This window comes from Clarias gariepinus, chromosome 9, assembly GCF_024256425.1.
Source record: "Clarias gariepinus isolate MV-2021 ecotype Netherlands chromosome 9, CGAR_prim_01v2, whole genome shotgun sequence".
Classification (NCBI taxonomy): Eukaryota; Metazoa; Chordata; class Actinopteri; order Siluriformes; family Clariidae; genus Clarias; species Clarias gariepinus.
In genome coordinates this window covers 31409832-31431493 of record NC_071108.1, presented here as the reverse complement: position 1 = coordinate 31431493, position 21662 = coordinate 31409832, and the positions used below count along the sequence as shown (strand labels likewise).

Here is a 21662-nt window from a genome sequence, read left to right as displayed (position 1 = left end):
CGCCTCGTGGCTCTCAAACATATGTAATGTGTTAAAACAATTAGTATGTGTGGTGTGGAAAAACACAAGCCAACGCGGTGAATTAAGATATTATCAGAAACCCAAACGAAAAAAGAGATTGGCACTAACTAAGACCTTTCCTCGATAGTCTGTCTGTCTGCCTGTCTGTCACCTTTAAAACCTTTTGACAGCCATTGTGCCGCACTGGAAGAAGTTGTCAAGCAACTTCCAAATGACTGACGCCTCTAGGGTAATGCAGTTTCTGCAGACATCTTTTCCAGCCCTCTGGTAGTCTATTAGTTCAGCCATCTTTAATCCGAACCCTTGTCATCGCACGTTCTGCCCTGGTGTTGCCCCGAGAAGCCCTGAAGGCACACAGTTGTTGCTGCAGAATAATTCCCACCACATGTGTCTGCTCGTACTGCTCCGATAGTTCAGGCTGCGCTGTTGGGGCAAGTATTTAATGAAGAAGAGCAGCTGAAGCTGCAAGACGAGCTAGTTTCCAAGACGAAGCCATCCTCATGACGGAGAGCGATGGACACGAAGCATAATCAAAAACAAGAAAGGCTATTTTCAGTGCCAGAGCTTGCAATTACTATGATTTGAGTCAAAACCTCAAACGTTCTAAATTTAAGGTATACAGAAAACTCCAGCTTGCAAAACCAACAAGCAAGGATCCTTGAGTTGCCCTTGACAAACCATCAGGCTTTATTTAGTCACAGCTGTAATACAAACTCTGCCTCTGGTTCTTTTGTGATCCATGATGACTGACCCACCTCCGTCTCCTAATAATACACTGCGAGCATTCAGATGCAAACGTCGCGTTTGTATTTAGCAGGAGCAACCGGTATTGTCATGCGCAATGGGCTTGTAGTCTAACTCGGATCTGTCTTAAACTCTGACCCGTTCACCCCCCACATACTTTCACCCCCTTTCCCAGCAATCTACCTCAGAGACGCCAACGGGGGTAAAAGGAAACCTCTCGCTTGGCGTACGGCAACTTCAAGTACCTGTCTAGACTGTTCCTGTTATGCTTGTGGGTAACGTAAACCACTCTGAAGGTGTGTGTGGCTGGATTTTGTTTCTGTTCTAAAGCAGCCAAGAAGGAGACAGATGAGATTGTGTCGAGAAATTAACTGTGGCCAAAGAGGGAAAGAACGTAACCTGAGGTGAAGGGAAGTGCTGCCAAAGACATCAGGTGTTCTGCCTTGTGTCTCGCCAACAAAGTTCCCAAAGCACTTTTTTCCCCCCTTCATGCAACTCAATGCTTCGAAATGCTATTATCCAGATCCAAACAAGTGGGCTTATATTGTAAAGGACCTCCTTGGCGGTGATGCACACTGGTTAATGCTTGCTAATGCGAACTGTCATCATCATACTCACCGTCTACAGAATGACTGTGTACCTTTTGAGTACCTACTAAGTATGTTTTGTTGCTTTAGGAAGAAGGTAAAATCTGTCTAGAAGCCAGGCTGGCGTGCCTAGGCAATCAGAATGCAATGTTCCTTGTTCTATGGTACTCTCGATTATGAAATCCATGGGTGCTATGGATGGTTAAGCGGCAGCTGTTGAGTTGTTTTGTAACGAATGTGTCTGGAAAGCAACCAAACGGACCATCTGCCGCTCCACTCCCTTTCATAAAACACGTCATCCCCCATTTCTTTTAGGAGGTATTTATTTAAGTTCATTAGTTCATGGCCCTGATTGGATTTGTTGCTCAGTGGGGCAGTGAATCACCTTCCTGAGCTGAGTTCACTGGGGCAGTGAACTCAGCTTCCTTTCGCTGAGACACGTCTGATCTTTCTTGTATCGGAATGTCAACCACGGTCCAACCACGGCCAAAGGCTGTGGCTGAGGGGATTAACGAGAAGAAGAGAAAAACATGGCGTCGTCACGACAACTGCGCAGAAAGAAGACTTGTTTTTTTGCGCACTTGTTTTTTTTCGGTTTTGGCCCCGGACTGAGAACAATTACATGCCAGATTAGGAGCCTGACCATACGTTTTAGGGTCTCACTTCTTGGTATTCCGGCTCCCTTGAGAGTTCTGGATCTTGATTGTGTTGTACATGTGAACGCATCCTGTCCTTATAATTATGTTCGGTTCTCTTGCCACTTATATAATGGCGTTGACCCTGGGATTTGTAGATGTCTCTTATTCAGACTCACAAGAACTGAGCAGGTGGGTTGAACTTTGGCAAGTGTGTGTTTGGGGCGAATTTGTGAACGCGTTGCTAGGATGTGTGCCCCATTTATTTATTTTTTTCCCGCTAGTTCTGGCAAGCGAATTAATTGACTGCGTGTTGCATTTATCAGAGTTAATGCTTTAATTAAATCTGAAGGATTAAATTTTTTACACGAACATACTCACTCGCAGAAATTCTTCGGATACAGTTTCAGGGATTATCCAGGGCCGGCGCGCTTGACTGAAAATTCTGAATTCATTTCTCCTCTTGGAGCGGGCGCAGGATTGTGTCCTTGAAGTCATGAGCGCTTACCTCGCCACATTTCTCTGGGGTGAAATAAGTTTGGAATATCTGTGGAATTTCCTTCTGTGGTGTTACCCTTGTGTTGGGCTACAGACGTGCGGGAATCTTTGAACGGACGCTGATTTTCAGCCACTTGTTATTTCAATCCTGCTGCTCTCGGAGTGGCGCTAGGAGGGGCCGGATGAATTAAAAAGGGAGAAATCTGCCCCGGCTGGGGTTAATGCCATAATCAGTGTCTTTATTGGCTTGTCCCTCTGTGACTTTAGGCGCTTTTGATGTCTGACGTCTGATTATTTACCGTTACGTGATTAAATTATTAATAGACTCTATTAATCTCTCTCTCTCTCTTTTTCTCTGACTCTTGATTAAAGAAAACGTGAGGATGCTTTGGTCTGCCGTGTATGCTTAAAGGTGTATATGTGACATGTCTGGTCTTGCTGGAAGAAACCTGCATGTTTTAGCATATACTCTCAATTACTGGTCTACCCTTTGGGACTTTTCTAAGTCCCAGTATGAAACCTTGGTGCCACGATGCCTCCTATTTCTGCCTCCTCCATATTCTTCTCTTGCCCTCGTTCTTTTTTGAAATCCGTAAAAACCTTTCTATCTTAGCACTCCTGAGATTACGAGCAATCGCGAAACCTTTCCAGCTGCCCACAGTGGGATTAGCCATGAGCCGCACTGCCTGTCTTTCTTGGCACGCGCGCTGGCCTCGCAGAAGCGAAACCCTGTCATTTTCAGGCCTTTCAGCCATATTTAGTGAAGGTTTGCTTTCAAGGAGACCTCAGTGAAGCAATGTTGGTTTGCAGGCTCGGAGATGAGCTTCCCAGAGATTTAATTTATTATTATTTTTTTTACTTTTTATATATTTTTTTTATATGATGACAAAAAAAGGAATTGTGTGTGTGTGTGCGCTCGGATGAGTTTAACAGCAGGTATTTGCAGTTAAGGTCAGTCTCTCCTTTTTTTTTTTTTTTTTTTTTTTACAGTAGAGAAGCTGTGCTCAGGCTGGGGGTTGTTGGATGGGCTGTAGCTGGTTTCCAATGGTGCCTGTGTGCACACGCGTGCACCCACAAAGATGCACACACAGATTCCAACGGCTGTAGCACAGAGGTAGTAAACTCTGCATGCACGTTGGTGTTAAAACTTGTAAAAAAGAAACAAGCTTCCTGAAAATCCTGCTCCGCTGTGCGTACCTGCACCCACTCATTGCCACTGGCATACAACGTTTACCAAACCGCCACATAACTACCTCTCCCGCTCATAAAGCGCTAATCTCCACCTTCTCGTCCTCATTAAGTTCAGGAATGCATTCCATTTCCCAGGCGTTTGCTGACTAAACACTGTTTATCTTGTTTCATTTATCTAGTCCATCTTTTGTTTGGGAAGCATTACTCAAAGGATCTGCTGGCTCATTTTAACCAGGTTTTAAGAATGGCAAATAAACGAGACTAGGCAAGCCTAGCGAACATACAAACTTCAACCTGTGGCTTTAAGTTTGTTTTGCAGATTGAGAAAATAAAATCGAAGTTTTTTGCAGAGCACAAAAACGAGCACTGGCTAGCAAGGTAGCGGTTAAAGTTAGCTAATGGGTGAACCTTAATTCTTAGATAGTGATGCATCGCACATATGGTTATGGTCCGACAGTGTAGCTTAGTGGAGCTGGGGCTGACCTGGAGTCTCAACCCCTGAGCTACAAATACAATGTGATTGCGACTAAACAGCTGCCTGTCTATAAGAAAGCCATTCGCTCTTACGGCTATTCAGAAGAAAACAAGGCTATGGAGATTGGTGGACTTTGGAGCAATGGAAAAAGCAATGGTCCTGCGGTCTGTTGAGTTCAGATTGGCCCTATTTCAGAGCGATGGGTGCATCAGGGTGAGGAGGTCATGCATAGTGTCCACTGTACAAGCCTTTGGAGACAGTGTTATGATCTGGGGTTGCTGTAGTCGGTCAGGTCTAGACACAGCAAGCTGTTGACTTGAATGTCCTGAATGACCAGGTTATCACATCAGTGAAGTATTTTTTCCTTTCCCTAATGGCACAGGTATATTCCAGGACTCAAATTGCGAATTCTGGGAGCATAAGGAATCATTTTCAAGCATGAACTGGATACCACATTGTGCTGTAATCAAAGTTAAATTTGGTTGAATAAACTCTTAAAAGGGTACAACCCTTTTTTTGGGGGCCTGGCAGTGGATTTAAAAGTGCTATAAACAGCCATTCCATTATAATCTCTTTCTTTTTTTTGCCCTAATTTAAGGTAATAAGCCATCTCCCATTCATTAACCACAAATATTCCCACCCAAAGACTCTTGTACTAGAGATTTTGGTGAAAGTTAAATTTCTGGGAAAAACCAGCCTATATTTTAACAGGATTAGGAATTTATCAGGTATAAGGAAGAAGCATCACGTGCATTTATACTCGAACCAGCAGCAACCTTCTGATATTTTAGTAACAATGACCAGAACCTTCTTCAAAGTACATTCTGTTCTTGTTAGAGGTTGTGAATGTTTTGAGCATTTCTAAGTCTATTCTTAAAAAAAAAGATAAAAGGCCAGAAGGAGGGAATGTGTTCAGCAGCTCCTTTTGGCTCTCTGAAAAGCAGAAGAAGAAAAAAAAAAAGATCTATCCAGATGTTTAATATAAAAAGGTCTGGTTATCAGAGCACATTTCTCCTTCTATTGTTCCATAGTTTAAATTTTCAGCTCATCATCCCGTGCTGTTATTTGAACACTTGGACTTTGGAATCGGAACGATTTCCAAATAGCCTGTCTGTTCGAAACGTCACCTTGTGAAACAAATCGTTCTGGACCTTCGGGATCTCGGCGTATCCGTGATGAAATGTTCTGTTTTCTTTTAATTAGACAAGACCCAGGGCAGGATTTGCACTCGACAAACTTTTACGAGCGCGCCAAAACAAACTTTGACCACACTTTGGCCTGGTTGTGCTAAGTTGAAAACGTGTCCAAGGCTTGGCTGAATTAAGTGTTGTTGTTATATGATCTGTAGAACTGTACTCTACCCAAAGCCTTACTTACTTACTTACACACCGTTCTCATTCCAGGACCTTTTTATCTTCTGTCTGGGCGTCTCTGTTATGCTGAGCTCCGAATTTAATCCTCTGCTTCCTGTGGCAGAATGACTTGTTTGTGAATCTGAGATCTTGGCACGTAAAAGCTTTTCTTGTCGTCTTTGCAGGATCCGAATATAATTCAAAGTTGAACAAAAACGTTGCGGTTAAATTTACAGGAGGTCTCGGCGGCGTTGTAAAGCAGATGTTGGAGTGTGAGGGTTAATGGAACTAAGAGAGCTTCTTGTTTTACAAACTGTAGGCATTTGGATGGAAAAGAAAGTGCACAAGCTAAAGTAAATAGTGAAGTCCAACAGCTTTACATGGACATTTACCACCTGCAGCTTTTATCCTGTCTTAGCTGTTGCTAAAACTTTAATATGTGACTAATTCCTTAAATCACTCGTAAAAAAAAAAAAAACATCCCTCAGCCGTTATGACAGATTTTCCTTGTTTATCTTTAATCATATGGCTTACCGTATATGCAGTCCAAATTTAATATATTACGCTGACGAATTCTCACTTCTTCTTGGTTGTTAAAAAAATTACAATAAAAAATTATAATAGCAGCTCCGCAACAATCGAAGATAAATTCAATGCATTCAAATGTATGTGCATTAATCTATATTAAATTTGGAATTCCCCTACCTTCCAGGGGGTGTTCAGGTCAAAGCGGGACTTTTGATGGTGCAGAATAACAGAACACGTAGTTATGAGAGTAAAAACGCCCTGGCCTCCAAGGAACTCCTTCAATGGCCCGAACATGTGCGAATGGCTTGGAGTGAGGTCGGGACTCCCAGTCGAGTTCCTGTAACGCGCAACCGGTGTTCCTACAGACGGATGTCTCACCCGCAAGTTGATTTTTCACTTTCACTCGCTGATTGTTCCACGGCAACGACTGCGGTGGTCTCCGAGCCACCCCGGACGGGATGGTGATTCACAGACGTATGGCGCTCTTTAAAACTTTGCACCATTTAAACGTTTTACTGCGGCTAAGAGTCTCATCACCATGCTCTGCTCGAAATCCTCTGTAGATGTCAATCATTTTTACACCTTCACTCACCAGAAATTTCATCAAAAGTCCCGGCTTGACTCGAACGCCCCTTGTACAGTATATACACGATGCATCTAGCATCGGTCTTAATTTGAGAGTTGGTGTGTATAATTTTCCAATAAGCCCAGAGGATGTTTGCGGAACACTTACGTCTACTTTCCAGCTGCTTTTTAGGAGATAATTTCATAAATGAGTCTCTGATGAGCTAATTAAAGGCTATACAAACCTTCTCATTAAGGTCAGTGCGGGACTGCGGCAGCAGCCTCGCAGCAGTAGAAGATAAATTCAACACATTCAAATGTATGTGCATTAATCTGTGTTTCATTCTGGAACAGACGCCTGCTGGGAGATTGAGCATGCGAAAGCACGTTCGATTTTTCTGAGTGACGTTTGAGTCAAAAGTTTGCATTTCGTGCAGTCTAGTGTTGTTCAGAGAAGCAACGTTAAATGAAACACATTCTTATTTGTCTATTTCAGTGGCCTATCTGGGGGACATAGCGCTGGACGAAGAGGACATGCGGATGTTTAAAGTGGACCGCATTGTGGATGCCGTCCAGAAAACGGTGATAAATCTCAACCGCACAGACACGGGTGAGTGTGTTTAAAGTCCGGGGCGATGCCTTTAAAGTGAATTGGAAAGTCATGTTTTATACATCATAAAAGTCATAGACGGATCTCGTCTGCCTTGGAATTTCTGTTTTTTTTTTTTTGTGGGAAGCGTTTAAGCTAAAGGTCCAATATTTTACTTTACGAAGCTAACATCTCCTTTAACATGTATTTGTTAAAGCTCCAGCTGAAATACTTTTCAGATAATGCATTTATTTTTTATTTTAAACTTTGTTTTACTCCATTTTAAAAACCAATGTGCAACCTCCGGAGCCAGCACATGGGAGCGCCAAAATGTGCAGTTCCTTAAATGTCCACTGGGGGCTCCAAAGGCGAATCAATCCCCATAGACCATCGCGTTTAGAAATAAACAACGAAACCATTTTTCAGTCTGGTACAAAAGAATGGTTTCGGTCTCCACGACGAGATTTCCCGTTAATGTACGGGGAGTGAAATTTTATGTAAGTCATCAGTTGAAATGATATTAAGCCATAAAATTGTGCATTATTAGGGGCATGGCTGATTTGAGTGACTGCTGCATCGCAGAGAAACCTATGGGTGATGTCACGGAGGGGTTGTCCAGTTGTTTTTATACAGTCTACATTCGAAACAAGTCATTTCAGTGTCTAGGTAAATGAGACACTGCTGAGCCACGCCCTCCTGCTGAGCTACGCCCGCTGAGCCACGCCCACCAGAAAGAAGCAACAATTCGGGGGAGGGGATCTCCTTATGTGACATCACAATAGGGAACGAATTAAAATGTTTTTTTTTTACAGTTCCACCTAATTAACAATGAAAAAAGGCAATAAATCAGTGAATGTCACGTTTTTAGTTCCTAAACATTAAAGGTCACCTTTTAATTTAAATCAAATAATGTAGTTAACATACAGTAGTTATTTGCCAGCATAAATGCCTACACTTTGTGGCTACACAGCAGCAAGTTGGAACATAAGTAGGACTAAATGAATGCATGTAGAACGCCTGAGGTTTCAAGCAGGAGAGAAAATATATTACTTTTAAAGACACAAGTCCAAAACCTCGACTAATTGTGGCAGGACGAAACTAAGACAAGCATCTAATTTGTGCACTTATACTCTTAAAGGACAGTAATATGAGACAGAGCCTCATTGGGATGGATGTGACAGGACCATCTCGAGTCTCACGGCCGTGCTCTTTGGGGAGGAGGGAGCATCTGAGCATATTGATCGACCTGTCAATCAAAGTGATACCAGGAAATCATGCGTTAATTAAAGCCTTCTCTAGGAACTCTAGGAGGAAGAGACATGACATTTATAAAAATAGGATGTTTTGGTTCCAGTTACAATAAAGAGCTGCGCTGTTCGGTGCTATACAGTAGTATAGAGGGAGAAAAACACTAGACGGGTAGGAAGAGTAACTCGGGTGCTGTTCAGGCTGCATCACACGGCAAAGGCTTAGTAGGTGGAGAAAATAACTTCCTGAATTATTCCTTAGATTTTTACAAATTGTCACAAATCAATACAATTTTATTAGTCAGCCTGTTTTTTTGTTTTGTTTTGTGAAATGAACAGCAGGTGTGTTGGCCAATGACACGAGCCCGAATGCTGCCAGGGCCAATCGGCAGGTCTCGCGGCGCAGGAAGAGGGCGGCGACGTCCCGCCCCGAGAGGGTGTGGCCCGAGGGGGTCATCCCTTATGTTATAAGTGGCAACTTCAGTGGTAAGTGAGTTAATAAGGTGTGTGTGTTTGTGTGTGTGTGTGTGTGTGTGTGTGTGACTGTAATTCGTGTTTGGAGTGATAACTGCAGGTCTCTGGTCTTATTCTATCCTGTTATTTCTTCTTCTTATGTTCTTCTTCTCTCTCATCTCATCTCTATCTCATCTCTTCTCTTCTTTGTTATTTTCTCCTCTTCCCTTTACTCCTCTTCTTTACTCTTTTCTTCCTCATTCTTCTCTCCTCTTCTTCATTCTTCTTTTCTCCTCAATCGCTCTCTTATTTCAGTTTCCTTCTCTCCTTTATAAGGACCGAGTGTAAATATCTCACCAGCATGTGTGTGTGTGTGTGTGTGTGTGTGTGTGTGTGTGTGTGTGTGTGTGTTCTGCAGGTAGTCAGAGGGCCATATTCCGGCAGGCGATGAGACATTGGGAGAAACACACGTGTGTGACGTTCATCGAGAGAACCACAGAGGACAGCTACATCGTCTTCACCTACCGGCCGTGTGGGTGAGTGCGGAAACAAGTGTTAGTGTGTGTGGATAATGTGTGTGTGTGTGTGTGTGTGTGAGAGATAGAGAGAGAGAGTGTTAATGTGTGTGTTTATATAAAAGATTCCCTGGACGTATGTGCATGGCTGACGCTGTTTCATCTTTAAGCTGGAAGAAGAACGTGTGTGTGTGTGTGTGTGTGTGTATGCACAGTAGGGGTACTGGAACCTTTGACTCTTTCAGGAAGAAATGGTGCTCACTCACTCAGTGGGCGACCGTCCTTTCACTTTTCTTTCCTTTTCACTCGCTTCTTCCTGATTTATCGCTTAAGTGCTTTTCCATCCATCCTCTTCCACATGGCCATTGTTCTGCCTCATGCACATTCTCCTTATGTGCTAGACACGTGTGTTTGTGTGGAAGTGTGTGTGTGTGTGTGTCAGGCTAATAGTCACCCTGCTGTCCCAGATTTCTGGCCCAGAAATCATTAGAATCGATGCATGTCTACTTTGTTGTTCAAACTTCGCATTTGAACCCTGCTGCACAATTGTTAAAGTCCACACACACACACACACACACACACACCATGTGTCACAAGTTCAAATTTGAGTTCTTTTTTTTTCTTTTTTCCTCTGAGTGCAGTCAAGCTTTTCTCTGCCTGGTTATTTTCTCCTCGGCGCGAGTTCGGCTGCTCTGGCCCGGCGTGATGATTCCCAGCCATAAATAATAACCTTCATCGCCGTCAGGCCATATGCTCTCGCAACCTCCAGCAATAAAAACCTCTTTTCCATTGCAGGAAAGGAGGAAAACCTGTTGAAACGAATGGAAGTAAAGAGAGAAGGTTAAACTCATCCTGCTGATTTTAATTGTAGATAATAAAAGAGACTTTTTTTTTTTCACATTCGTGAGACTTTTTAAGCCGATTTGTAGTTTATTCTAACGCCAGCTCATTCACTGAGCTCTTAATGAAACGGAAACTGCAACAAGCACTAATGACGCTCCTTTGGGACAGGAGTGACGAACGCTACTAGTGGACACAACATCGAACTCCATGAGATTTCTTTCTACGTTATAAAACAATCCTGAAGGCGTTTATCCACATTATACAATAATCTCCTTTAAACAGTTGATATTGAGATGTTTCTGCTACTTCTGATCTGTAAATCCTTCATGACGGCTCTAATCTGAGGTTCTGTTTGAGGTTAATTGGTGATTTCTGAGGCTGGCGACTCTAAATGAACGTTTTGGTCTTGCTGTCCTGGGAATGACGGGTTCATCATGGAGCTTGATGGGTTTTACAAACGCACTTAAATACAATGCTGCTCTTGCAAGAACTGTTCCAGAACATCTGACCCCCATCTCATAAAATAACAACTGACTTGTTGTTGTTGTTACTTAATTAGGTAGATAAATAGATAGAGAATTGCATCATTACAGCAGGAAGTTCACAGATTATACAACAAATAGCAACAAGCGAAAATTAAGGGTAAAGAAAAAAGAAGAAAAGGAAAAACCCATATGACTCCATAACTCCGTTCCATTCAAGTTCATCTTTATATATTTTTTTCTACATTGTATAGATAATTTTTTTTTTATATTTCTTGAAATATTTTTAATATTTTGTTCTATTTTCTACAGCACTATTCTTATTTTATTCTTATTTATTTCACGTTAATTATTTTTACATTTTAAGGTCACAGACGGTCGTCTAAGCACTTCACTGCATATCAGCTGTGAATAATAAAATTTGAATTAGAATTTGAATATGATACGCAATTTAAGGTGCGTTTCCACCATAAGGGTCCGGGTTCGATTCCCACCCTGGGGTCCGTGTGCATGGAGTTTGCATGTTCTCCCTGTGCATGGTGGGTTTCCTCCCACAGTCCGAAGACTCCCACAACTCCGTATAAGATCATACTGTTTCTATGTACATGTACATGATGATTGGCAGCACGGTGGCGTAGGGGTTAGCACCGTCGACTTCTCGACCTCTAAACAATACAGTCAGTCTTGTACATTTAGCAAACAAATATGTCTGTGTGTTGATTTTAAAGCGAAACCGTGTATATACAGTCAAGTAAACACACTCCAGTTGGACGGTCTGAAGATTTGACTTCCTGAACTTTAAGTTGTTCCCAAGTTCCCGTGTAGGAATTCTGAGTTGTGTGGGCGCTTTCTTTGGCGTTTCCTGGTCCGAGGTCAGCAAGTACAACTTTCGGCTTCTAGTCCAACGCAGCTTTAATAACAGGGTTGCCAGGGATTTAGTTTTAAAGCAAATTCTTTAGGATCAACTCTAGAAAAAGTGCAGGCAGTGTGTTTAAGATATACAGGAGTGTTTTCATTGTAAGATGTATAGTGAAGATTAGGTAAGAGGAAGGCGAGGATTGTGGAGTGGATAATGTTTGGACGAGGAGTGTTCAAATCAAACAGGGATTTTTGATTTGTGCAGAATAACAGAACAGTTATGAGAGTAAAATACTCCCTTTATTTCTCTAAATAATCTCCTGCTTCACTAATGAAGGTAGAAAGTCCAACTAATACACTGGACCCATGAACAGACTGTCTGCTTCACATTTGAAACGCTGGCCTCCCAGGAACTCCTTCAACATGTGGAAATAGCTTGGAGCGAGCTCAGGACTCCCAGCGGAGATCCTGTGATGTGCGAGTGGTGTTGGTGAATGATCCTGTGTAAAGTTTTTAAAGTGAGTCTGAACTTAGATTGAGGCTATCTCAGAATCAGCTTCTTAAAAATGATCAACTGCTGTATTAGTGTTACCAATGGAGCACAATGTTTAACAGGTTTATCTATTTTCAGGTAGTTTCTCTATGTTTTTCAGTCGGTTTATTTAAGACTAAACCACATCACACTCTTCCAGGGTTTAATTATCCACAGCATCAATTGCTGTTCGTCATCTATAAAAAAAAATCTCAATTCCTTAAACCTGAAATAGACCAGACTTGGCACTTGAACCACACACAGCTAATAATAAAGGTGTGTTATTTTCTGTAGCAGTGGGATTGTGTGTGTGTGTGTGTGTGTGTGTGTGTGTGTGTGTGTGTGTGTGTGTGTGGGAGCGTGCAGGTTTAATGGCTCGGAGATCGAGTGAGAATCTGGAGGCTGATGTGATGAAGTACAGCAGTGTGTTTTCCGCCTCACCGTTTTAACGCCTCACAGCTAGCCGAGTTTAGCTCCGGGGAGATACAGGGGGCTTTTTCTTAAAGCGCAGCCAGTAGCAGGGTGTGTGTGTGTGTGTGTGTGTGTGTGTGTGTGTGTGTGTGTGTGTGTGTGTGTGTGTGTGTGTGTTATACAGAGGGCCTTTTTCCTTTCCTTTCCTTTCCTTTTTAGATTTAGGAGACCGTAGTGTGTGTGAGTGTGTGAGTGTGTGAGTGTGTGAGTGTGTGAGTGTGTGAGTGTGTGAGTGTGTGAGTGTGTGAGTGTGTGTGTGAGTGAGTGTGTGTGTGAGTGAGTGTGTGTGTGAGTGAGTGTGTGTGTGAGTGAGTGTGTGTGTGAGTGAGTGTGTGTGTGAGTGAGTGTGTGTGAGAGAGTGTGTGTGAGAGAGTGTGTGTGAGAGAGTGTGTGTGAGAGAGTGTGCGTGCGTGAGTGTGCGTGCGTGAGTGTGCGTGCGTGAGTGTGCGTGCGTGAGTGTGCGTGCGTGAGTGTGCGTGCGTGAGTGTGCGTGCGTGAGCGTGCGTGCGTGAGCGTGTGTGTGTGAGTGTGTGTGTGTTCAGGGCATAGTGTCTGGAGTGAGATACTGGATGATTAGTAATTAGAGTGTCTTGTTACACCCAAAAAAGAACAAAATGTTTGTGTGTGTGCATGTAATTGTGTGTTGTTTGCATTTGTGTGTATGCATTTTGTGTGCATTTGTGCGTGCGTGCGTGCATGCGTGTGTGTAGGATCCTCCTGCGTTGTCGGGTCATGTTATTTCTGTCAGCAGTATAGTGTTTGTTCTCTGAATAAACACAGACACAACAACAACACAAAGTGTTTTGAGTTTCTAAAGCCTGTTTATGTCACATATCATCGTCATTGTGTCTGCAGGATCAGGATTAGGACTGGACCGGTTTTAGATGCATCAAAACCGCGGGTGTAAATGCATCCAAGGCTCATTTAAAAATAGATTTGAAGCTGATCCCTCAGACCACTTCAAGAGTTTGGAGATGCTTTGTAAGCCGAATATTAGAAATGTATTCTAATATATTCTTCCAAACGATTGGACTTCAGTGATGCTTTTTTTTCAATGGGCCACCTTGACTGGTCTGTAAAATCAACAGACTACAATCCCACAACACACAGGTCTTCGAGTAACCTATAGTCCTGGAGGACACCTTGTGGTCCTGGAGGTTCCACCCAGATTCCTTCAGGATACCCAACATTCCTGGTGGACACTGCACATTAATGGAGGATGTGGAGGCCCCCCATGTTTCTGAAGGAACCCCATGGGCAAAGAGGAAGCCCATGGTCCTTGAGAAGCCCCACTGTTCTGCTAGAAGCCCACAATCATAGAGTAACCCCATGGTTCTTGAAGAAACCTACAGTCCCAGAGGTAGCCCACAGTCCTGGAGGAAGATCATGCATGGTTAACGATTTTCTTTGCCGATTAAATGGATCAGGATCTTTAAAGCGGAAACAAAGCTAAAATTTACAGATAAGTCCAAGGGGTAGTCCAGGACCAGGATTGAGTAGTCCAGAACCAGCATACTACTTGGAATAAGAATTAGGAACACATTAGTGTTATTAAGTCAAACACCAATATATTGGTATTAACCTTCTATTACTAAGCCAAAGAGGGATATAACCATGTGATGCTTAGCCGGTGACCATATTTTGCCTGTTGGGAAATTGATACCACCAGGTAGCACCTTCGTAAATAAACCAGACACATGTTTGTAATCTCATGCTGGTTGTTTCGAGATTCAATATCAAGTTTCAAACATAAAATATCAGGGACAATGGATTAAAATGCTGGTTGTGAGACTTAGGGTACTAAGGGTGACCCTTAGCTTGTAGTACATAAAAATATAAAAAGAATATAAGGGGAAAGCAGAAAAAGAAGGAGTAAATTACGAATATGATATACGTGCAAAATATATAGAACATATTAAGGAAGACGAGGACTGATTTAGCAGACTGGACCTCTTAAACTAAAGTGTGCAGTAAACCAGTATCAGTGCCCTTTTGTGTATTGCAATGTGCGGAAAAGTGACAGAAATATGTGAAGAGATTGTCCATGAGTGCCTGTGTGCTGTCAGTGAAGTGTCCAGGGCGTGGGTGGTAGTTGGAGGCAGGAGTGAAAGAGTAGGACTGGATTCAGGAATCTTCCTGCAGAGATCATCCAGAAGACACTTGAACTGAGCATGTTACAGTCTACACTCACGCTTGACTGACCCAGCAAGTTACTTTAATGATAGCACACAAAGCAATTATTAGTGCATCACCTCCCAAGTACTCTGAATGAGTGTTGTGAAAGACGACTCTGAACGGTGCATCTCTTTCCCCTAGGTGTTGCTCGTATGTGGGTCGCAGGGGAGGAGGACCCCAGGCCATTTCCATTGGGAAAAACTGCGACAAGTTTGGAATTGTGGTGCATGAACTCGGTCACGTGATCGGATTCTGGCATGAGCACACGCGGCCAGACCGAGACGACCACGTCAGTATTATACGGGACAACATCCAGCCTGGTAAGATACTTCAGAAATCACCTTTTAAAATGAATCAACAAATCAAGTTAACCCGACCCAACACGACTAAGCGTGCATTTGTAGTCCCTAACCAAGCAAAACATTTAGAGAAGGTTTACAAGGATCAGCTGGTATAGATTGAAACAAAAAAAAATTTAATTGTATATTTAAAGTCTTCTCAGAAAGTGTAGCAATGCATATATTAAAACTCAACATAAAACTGTTTATTCTTGTGCATTTACAACCCATTCATTAAAAAATTTATTAACCTTAAAAAAGCTGCACCCATCTATTATTATAATAATATCATTATTGCATTATACACAAAGACAGACTAGAGTAGAAACACGTTAAACCAAAGTTTCTCAAAAGCTTTTTTTCTATATTTAGAACAAAAATTCGCAGTTACTAGGTGACCTACACTATAAAGTCCAAATACATATACTTTAATATAGAGTTAGTCTCCTTTTTCTGCTATAACAGCTTCCACTCTTCTTGGAAGGCTGTCTACAAGATTTTGGACTGTTTCTGTGGGAATTCGTGCCCATTCATTCTGTAGAGCATTTATGAGGTCAGACACTGATGTTGGATGAGAAGGCCCGGCTCTCAATCTCCGTTCCAGTTCATCCCAAAGGTGTTTGACTGGGTTGAGGTCAATCAGGGCTCTGTGTTAGGGCCATTCAAGTTCTTCCACACCGAACTCATCAAATCATGTCTTTATAGTCCTTGCCTTGTGCACTGGAGCTCAGACATGTTGGAATAGGAAAGGGCTCTTCCCCAAAGTGTTTCCACAAAGTTGGAAGCATAGCATTGTCCAAGATGTCTTGGTCTGCTGAAGCATTAAGATTAATAATAAATTGAGTCGGCCAAATACTTTTGTTCATATTTTATTTATTTTTTGTATAAAATTTCATCTATTATTTCTCCTAGTTAAAATCAAAATCTTAATGTCCTATCAAAGCCAGCATAAGATTAAAAAAGTGAAAAAAGTTTTCATAATTAAACAATACATTGCATTAACAACTGTAAAATTTGTTCTGAAAATAAATGTACTTTATTTTTCCACCTTTATTAAAACCATCATGTTTTCAGCATTTAAATAGAGCTTGTTTATGTTCAGGAGGCTATTGTCGTAAAGGAAGACATTGTTTGGCTATGGAAACAAGTCCATAAAGTAATAGAAAAAAATATAATAAAAATGACATAAATTCTAGTTAGAATGACTTCTAACATATAAAAATTCTTCTAACATACAAAGTATGTATTTACAACCTATTTGGGATAATAACAAATCAACGCGCTACCAATTCGTTTTGTTACACAGGTAGCTAAAGCTATAAAAAGTGTTTCGATCTGTGATGCGCTACCAGGTCGTGAGGGGGACGTTGACAACGCTGATCCTTGGCCACAGAGACCAACACAAATCTAGCCATGTTTTCAACTATATTCTTGTTGCATGTAATCCTTGTATTTAGGAAGATCGGGGATAATCTTTGCTCTAGCATCTAAGCTTGTCCTTCATGCCCCAGTAGTATTCTCCTCACGGTGGCGATGATGCACTAGCAGCTCATTCACGTGTTCACGACTGTCAGTTTGTGCCAAAATTTTATACTTTTTATTTTAGGTGTGAGTTGATTTCTTTTTAGGAGTGTCTAACTCATGAAGTATTGTAACTGCAATCCTTCAGGGTGATTTCGGTTTGGACCAAGTGCAAATTTATGACTTGCTTGGCCACAAAGCTAAACACACCCTAAAAATTAATGTTTGGAGTCTCTGGGCCCGGTCCTTATCTTCTTATCTTTCCACGCCTTCCAAACATGAGAATGAAATCTGGGATTTGACGATCATCCCACTTAGGAGCCGATTGATTGATACGAGCCAAACAAAACATACAGCGCTTCTAAAATCATCAGCATATGTCAGCAACAGTCTTCCCTGTTGAGATCATTTCCTGTGGAACTTCTGGAACAGTCAGGCTTTATGTCAAGATTTTTTTTGTTTTTTGTTTTTGTTTTATTACATAGGACAGGAGTACAACTTCTTGAAGATGGAGCCCGGTGAAGTGGACTCTCTAGGGGAAGTCTATGACTTTGACAGCATCATGCACTATGCCAGAAATACATTTTCCAGGTAAGTCTAAATCACTTTCTAAGGAACAATTCAGTTTTGGCTTACCTAACGTAATTAATCATGATCTTTATTTATAGTTAGCTAATCTCAGCATTTTAGCCCTATTCCACCCTAAAGTTTACAGCCAAGCTTTATTTAACGGGTTGAGACCAATCAGGGTCAATTAGTGGTGGGGGTGGTAGTGGACAAGGGGCGCTGACTCCAACTTCTTTCCTCCTGATTTAATTTCAGGCCATTCAGCACAAGTCTATCAAGTGTGTATTTTGTTCTACCCAACTCTGCATGTAATCAAGTAATGTATTCGAGTCAGTGGCTCAAATCCAGACTAATTACCCAATGAACACTGATGGCTTAAAATGAAGAAACAGGAGCTATAAATAAAATGCTGGAAATACGGCAATGGAACTTATGAAGTGGTAGCAGATGGACATGACGCTGTAGAATAGAACATATTCTTCAGGAATATGGAAATAGCTTGTTGCAGTTTTTGAAGCCTTGGAACATTTAGGCATGTATGTTAAATACATATGATTATGTATATGGGGGCAAGAGTAGCTTAGTGATTAATTTGTTGGATTACTGATCGGAAGGTCTTGGGTTCAAACCCCACTACCACCGAGTTGCCAGTGTAGGGCAGTTGAGCAAGGCCATTAAACCCCTTAGATGTGTAATGAGATAATGGATAAGGGCGTCTGCCAAATTCCATAATGCAAATATAATGTCAATTGGATTAGTTGAGTAGCTAGCCTACTGCTTTCTAATAGTCACTTATTTCAATGCGTATTTGTATGTTATTTTCTGCTTTCCTGGTTAACATGTAATTACACGATGTAATTTTGATTTTTTGATTTTTATTTTGCATACCTCTTGCATACCTGACTAATATTAATATTAAGAATTTTTCTTATTTTTTCCCCCTTTTTTTTTAGTTTCTTGCATTAAGGTTAAAAAAGTATTTTGTACTTTGTAGTATTTTCTGTATTTTGTCTAAAAAGTTTATTAAGGATTTATGTGAGAAAGGTTTAAGTCAGAGGTGCGTTCTGGTGCTGTTATCTGGACTACACATGAGGTTGCCAGATTAATTTCATCCTGCTGGGATGACATGCAGATGAGAAAAATGGGCTTAAATCCAAGGTCGAAATCATGCTTAAATGATCCCTGCATCTGTTATAGGCAAACTGTTCCTTATTCCTAAATAGTTCTAGATAGTTTAAATGCCTGTCAAACATTTTAAACTTGCCTTATAATTCCATAGTCTTCCCCTATTTTTATTTCTTTCTACATTATAAAACCATGCTGAAGGCGTTTATCTAAATTATACAATAATCTCCTTTGAAAGGTTGATATTGAGATGTATCTGCTACGTATGATCTGTAAATCCTTCATAATCTGAGGTGCTGTTTGAGATTAATTGGTGATTTCTGAGGCTGGTGACTCTAAATGAACTTCTCCTCTACAGCAGAGGTAACGTTTTGGTCTTGCTTTCCTGGGAAGGTCTTCATGAGAAACAGTTTCATCATTGAGCTTCAAGGGTTTTGCAAACGCACTTAAATACAATGCTGCTCTTGCAAGAACTGTTCCAGAGCAGCTGACCTTCATGTCTTAGGATAACAACTGACTCTTGATGTTGTTACTAAATTACCCAATCCCATGTGTTATTTCAAAGCTTTGGAAGAAAATCCAGTATTGTTCTGGAATGTAGAAAAATAAATTCCTTTGTGTGTCCAGACTTTTGACTGGTATGTCAAGTCCTGTTTTTGTAGTGGTTTGTTTATCCATTTGTAATCCATAGTTAATTTTGAGTGATATTTTAATATTTAAAATATAGTTTTACTCGTTTTAATCAAGTTCACTGTTGACGGTTCGATAATAAAATTACAGCGTGTCGATCCGTCCGTCTCCACCTGCACAAGCTTACAAAGAGCTGTATCAGACTGGAGCTGTATCTCGACAGCAGATTCCCAGGCTGCCTTTCCTGTGAACTGACACAACACGTTTATTCGTGAACAAATGATTAATTCATTAAACTAAATCTGTTTTTTTTTCTTTCTGTTAGCCTAATATGTAAAACGGTCAAACTAGTTGCCAAGGTTTCTCTCCCCATGTTAGTGTGGACAGAAAGCAAAAAAAAACAAAAACAAAAAACACTGAATTAATGTAATCATCACCTCATACATAATTTGACACAATAGACTGAATATTATCAGAATAATGATAATCATTTATTGCAAAACACACAGTACTGTTTTAACACAGAACTCCATTAGGACCAGCGGGACTTATCCACATGAGCACACTATATTCACGCTCCATTACTTCTCCCTTTCTCAATCTGTGTCTGCTTTTTCCAGATTACCAGTAATTAGTTTTATTCAAGTCGAAGAGCGAACGAGGACAATCCACATCTGTGCTTTGATTTCAAATTCAAAGTTTGTGGCACTGGCACAAAACGACTGTAAAATTAACAATTCAAATAAAGCCTTTCAATATTAATCATCAACCACAAGTGGATGGATTATTGGTATGCGCAAGCACTGTAAGCTTTTTATGAATGCTAGATAGTTTTACTTAGGGGTGGGCGATATACCCAAAATCTTCTATCAACAACCTCGATAACGATATACAGGCCACTATATTACTACAATATAGTAATTTGTAATTTGACGAAACCGTGGCACCCGATATATCTGCGCGGCCCAGTGAACAGCACAGCGCGACTACCTGGATAGCGCAGAGATGATCTGGTTTATTTGCGCAGCCCGGTGGAACGCGCAGCGCGAACCAACTTGAGCAGCGACTCTGATAGAAATAAACCGAAATAAAATTACATTTTACCCACAATTCCCCGCTGTAGTTTAGAGTGCACAAAGTGGAAGCTGTTTTTTTTTTTTTTTTTAAACTTGGGCTATAACGATATGGGCAGACATTATGAAGTTAAACTTTATTAAATTTATTATGTTGATTTTTTCTTCATGGAACTGCAGTGTTTGATGACAATTTATTTAAAATGTCAGGACTGTTTAATATTGTTTCTGCCTTGCCATGCCTGGCAATTAAGACGATAGACCAAAATCTATATGGGTTGACAAATTTCTACCGGTTAATCGTGTCTACTGGTATATCGCCCACCCCTAGTTTTACTGTTACTTACTTTATTCTCTATTGACAATTATTTATTATTTATACTGCAATTTATTACAGGTAATATACAAACATTGAATTTGTCAATAATTATTTGGTTAATTTATTATTACTTATAAGGTAATCAATAAATAACAGTAAACCTTTTTTTTAATGAGTGGGTGGCATGATCACTTAGTCATTCGTATTTGCACCTGCATGGACCCGGTTTGATTCCCACTTGTGTTTGATTCCCACCTCTATGGAGTTTGTATGTTCCCCCGGTGCTTGGTGGGTTTCCTCCGTGTCCTCCGGTTTCCTCCCACAGTCCAAAGACATGCAGAATAGGCTAATTGGCGTTCCAGAATTGCACGTATTGTGTGAATGAGTGTGTGAGAGTGCGAAGTCTTCTGGGATAGGCTCCAGGCCCCCCCGCAATCCTGTATATAGACAATGAGTAAGTGATCGCTTGATGAGATTATTTGTCCAGTTATTTGGTGCCAGGCTAGATAAATACATTTGAATAAAATATGGTAAATTTAATCATAAAATATCGCAATCGCAACGTGCCAAAATGCCAAAATAATCGCCACGTGTTTAATCAAATCTTGTGGCTCCATGTCTCAAAAACAAATTAGGCTCCCTGCTATGATAAACTTAGCACCATAATAAAAAATAAAAAAAAACTCAGAGAATAAGAATTCATGATTTCTTATCAGCATCGAAACAAAATATTTTTGTATTCTGACATTTGTTTAAAGATTTATTTATGTATACAGTGAAAATTGCGCTTCCTGACTCGTTCTTTATTACATGGCCTGGATTTGGAAGAAAGCCAACAGTACCTTGGCTTATTTCCAGCCTGTAGCAATGTTTCAGCTTGTGTGTGTTTAATGAGCTCAGTGGCTTTCCACGTCTTCAAAACACATGGCCACGTGTGCTCTTGCTCAACGTTTTAAACAAAACAGCCAACGCAGCTGCATTCGACATGAATGTATACACGCGTCTAAACGGGCGTACTTGCACGGAAAAACCTCACCATCAAACACATGCATTCAATATTGACTTGATTTAGGCCTATAATTCTCAACAAACTGGAAAAAATTAAAATGTGTTGGGTTGGAGAATAGGGATTCTGGCACGTCAGATTCGTTTCATCATTGCACGCGTGTGCACGTACATGTGTGATCTGATCCTGTAGTTAAAAGCATAAACACAAAGCTGTGTGCTTATATACATACAATACAAATGCATATACACATACATGTTGTTTCCACACGGTAATGCGAATACACCTGAATACGCGTATACATTATCTACTCACAAACACAC

At 41.0% G+C, this 21662-nt stretch overlaps 1 protein-coding gene across 2 annotated transcripts in view; it reads left to right on the top strand.

Annotated features, from left to right (window-relative positions):
* Positions 1 to 21662, top strand: part of bmp1a (bone morphogenetic protein 1a) — a 61854-nt gene that overhangs the window by 10518 nt on the left and 29674 nt on the right. Inside the window, exons 2-6 of one of the 2 annotated variants that reach the window (XM_053503381.1) lie at positions 7092 to 7205; positions 8774 to 8917; positions 9303 to 9420; positions 14902 to 15080; positions 17105 to 17210. In XM_053503381.1, coding sequence (XP_053359356.1) covers positions 7092 to 7205; positions 8774 to 8917; positions 9303 to 9420; positions 14902 to 15080; positions 17105 to 17210 — 661 coding nt within the window. Of the gene's footprint in view, positions 1 to 7091; positions 7206 to 8770; positions 8918 to 9302; positions 9421 to 14901; positions 15081 to 17104; positions 17211 to 21662 lie in introns of both variants that reach the window. The other variant, XM_053503379.1, reaches the window with a different exon arrangement.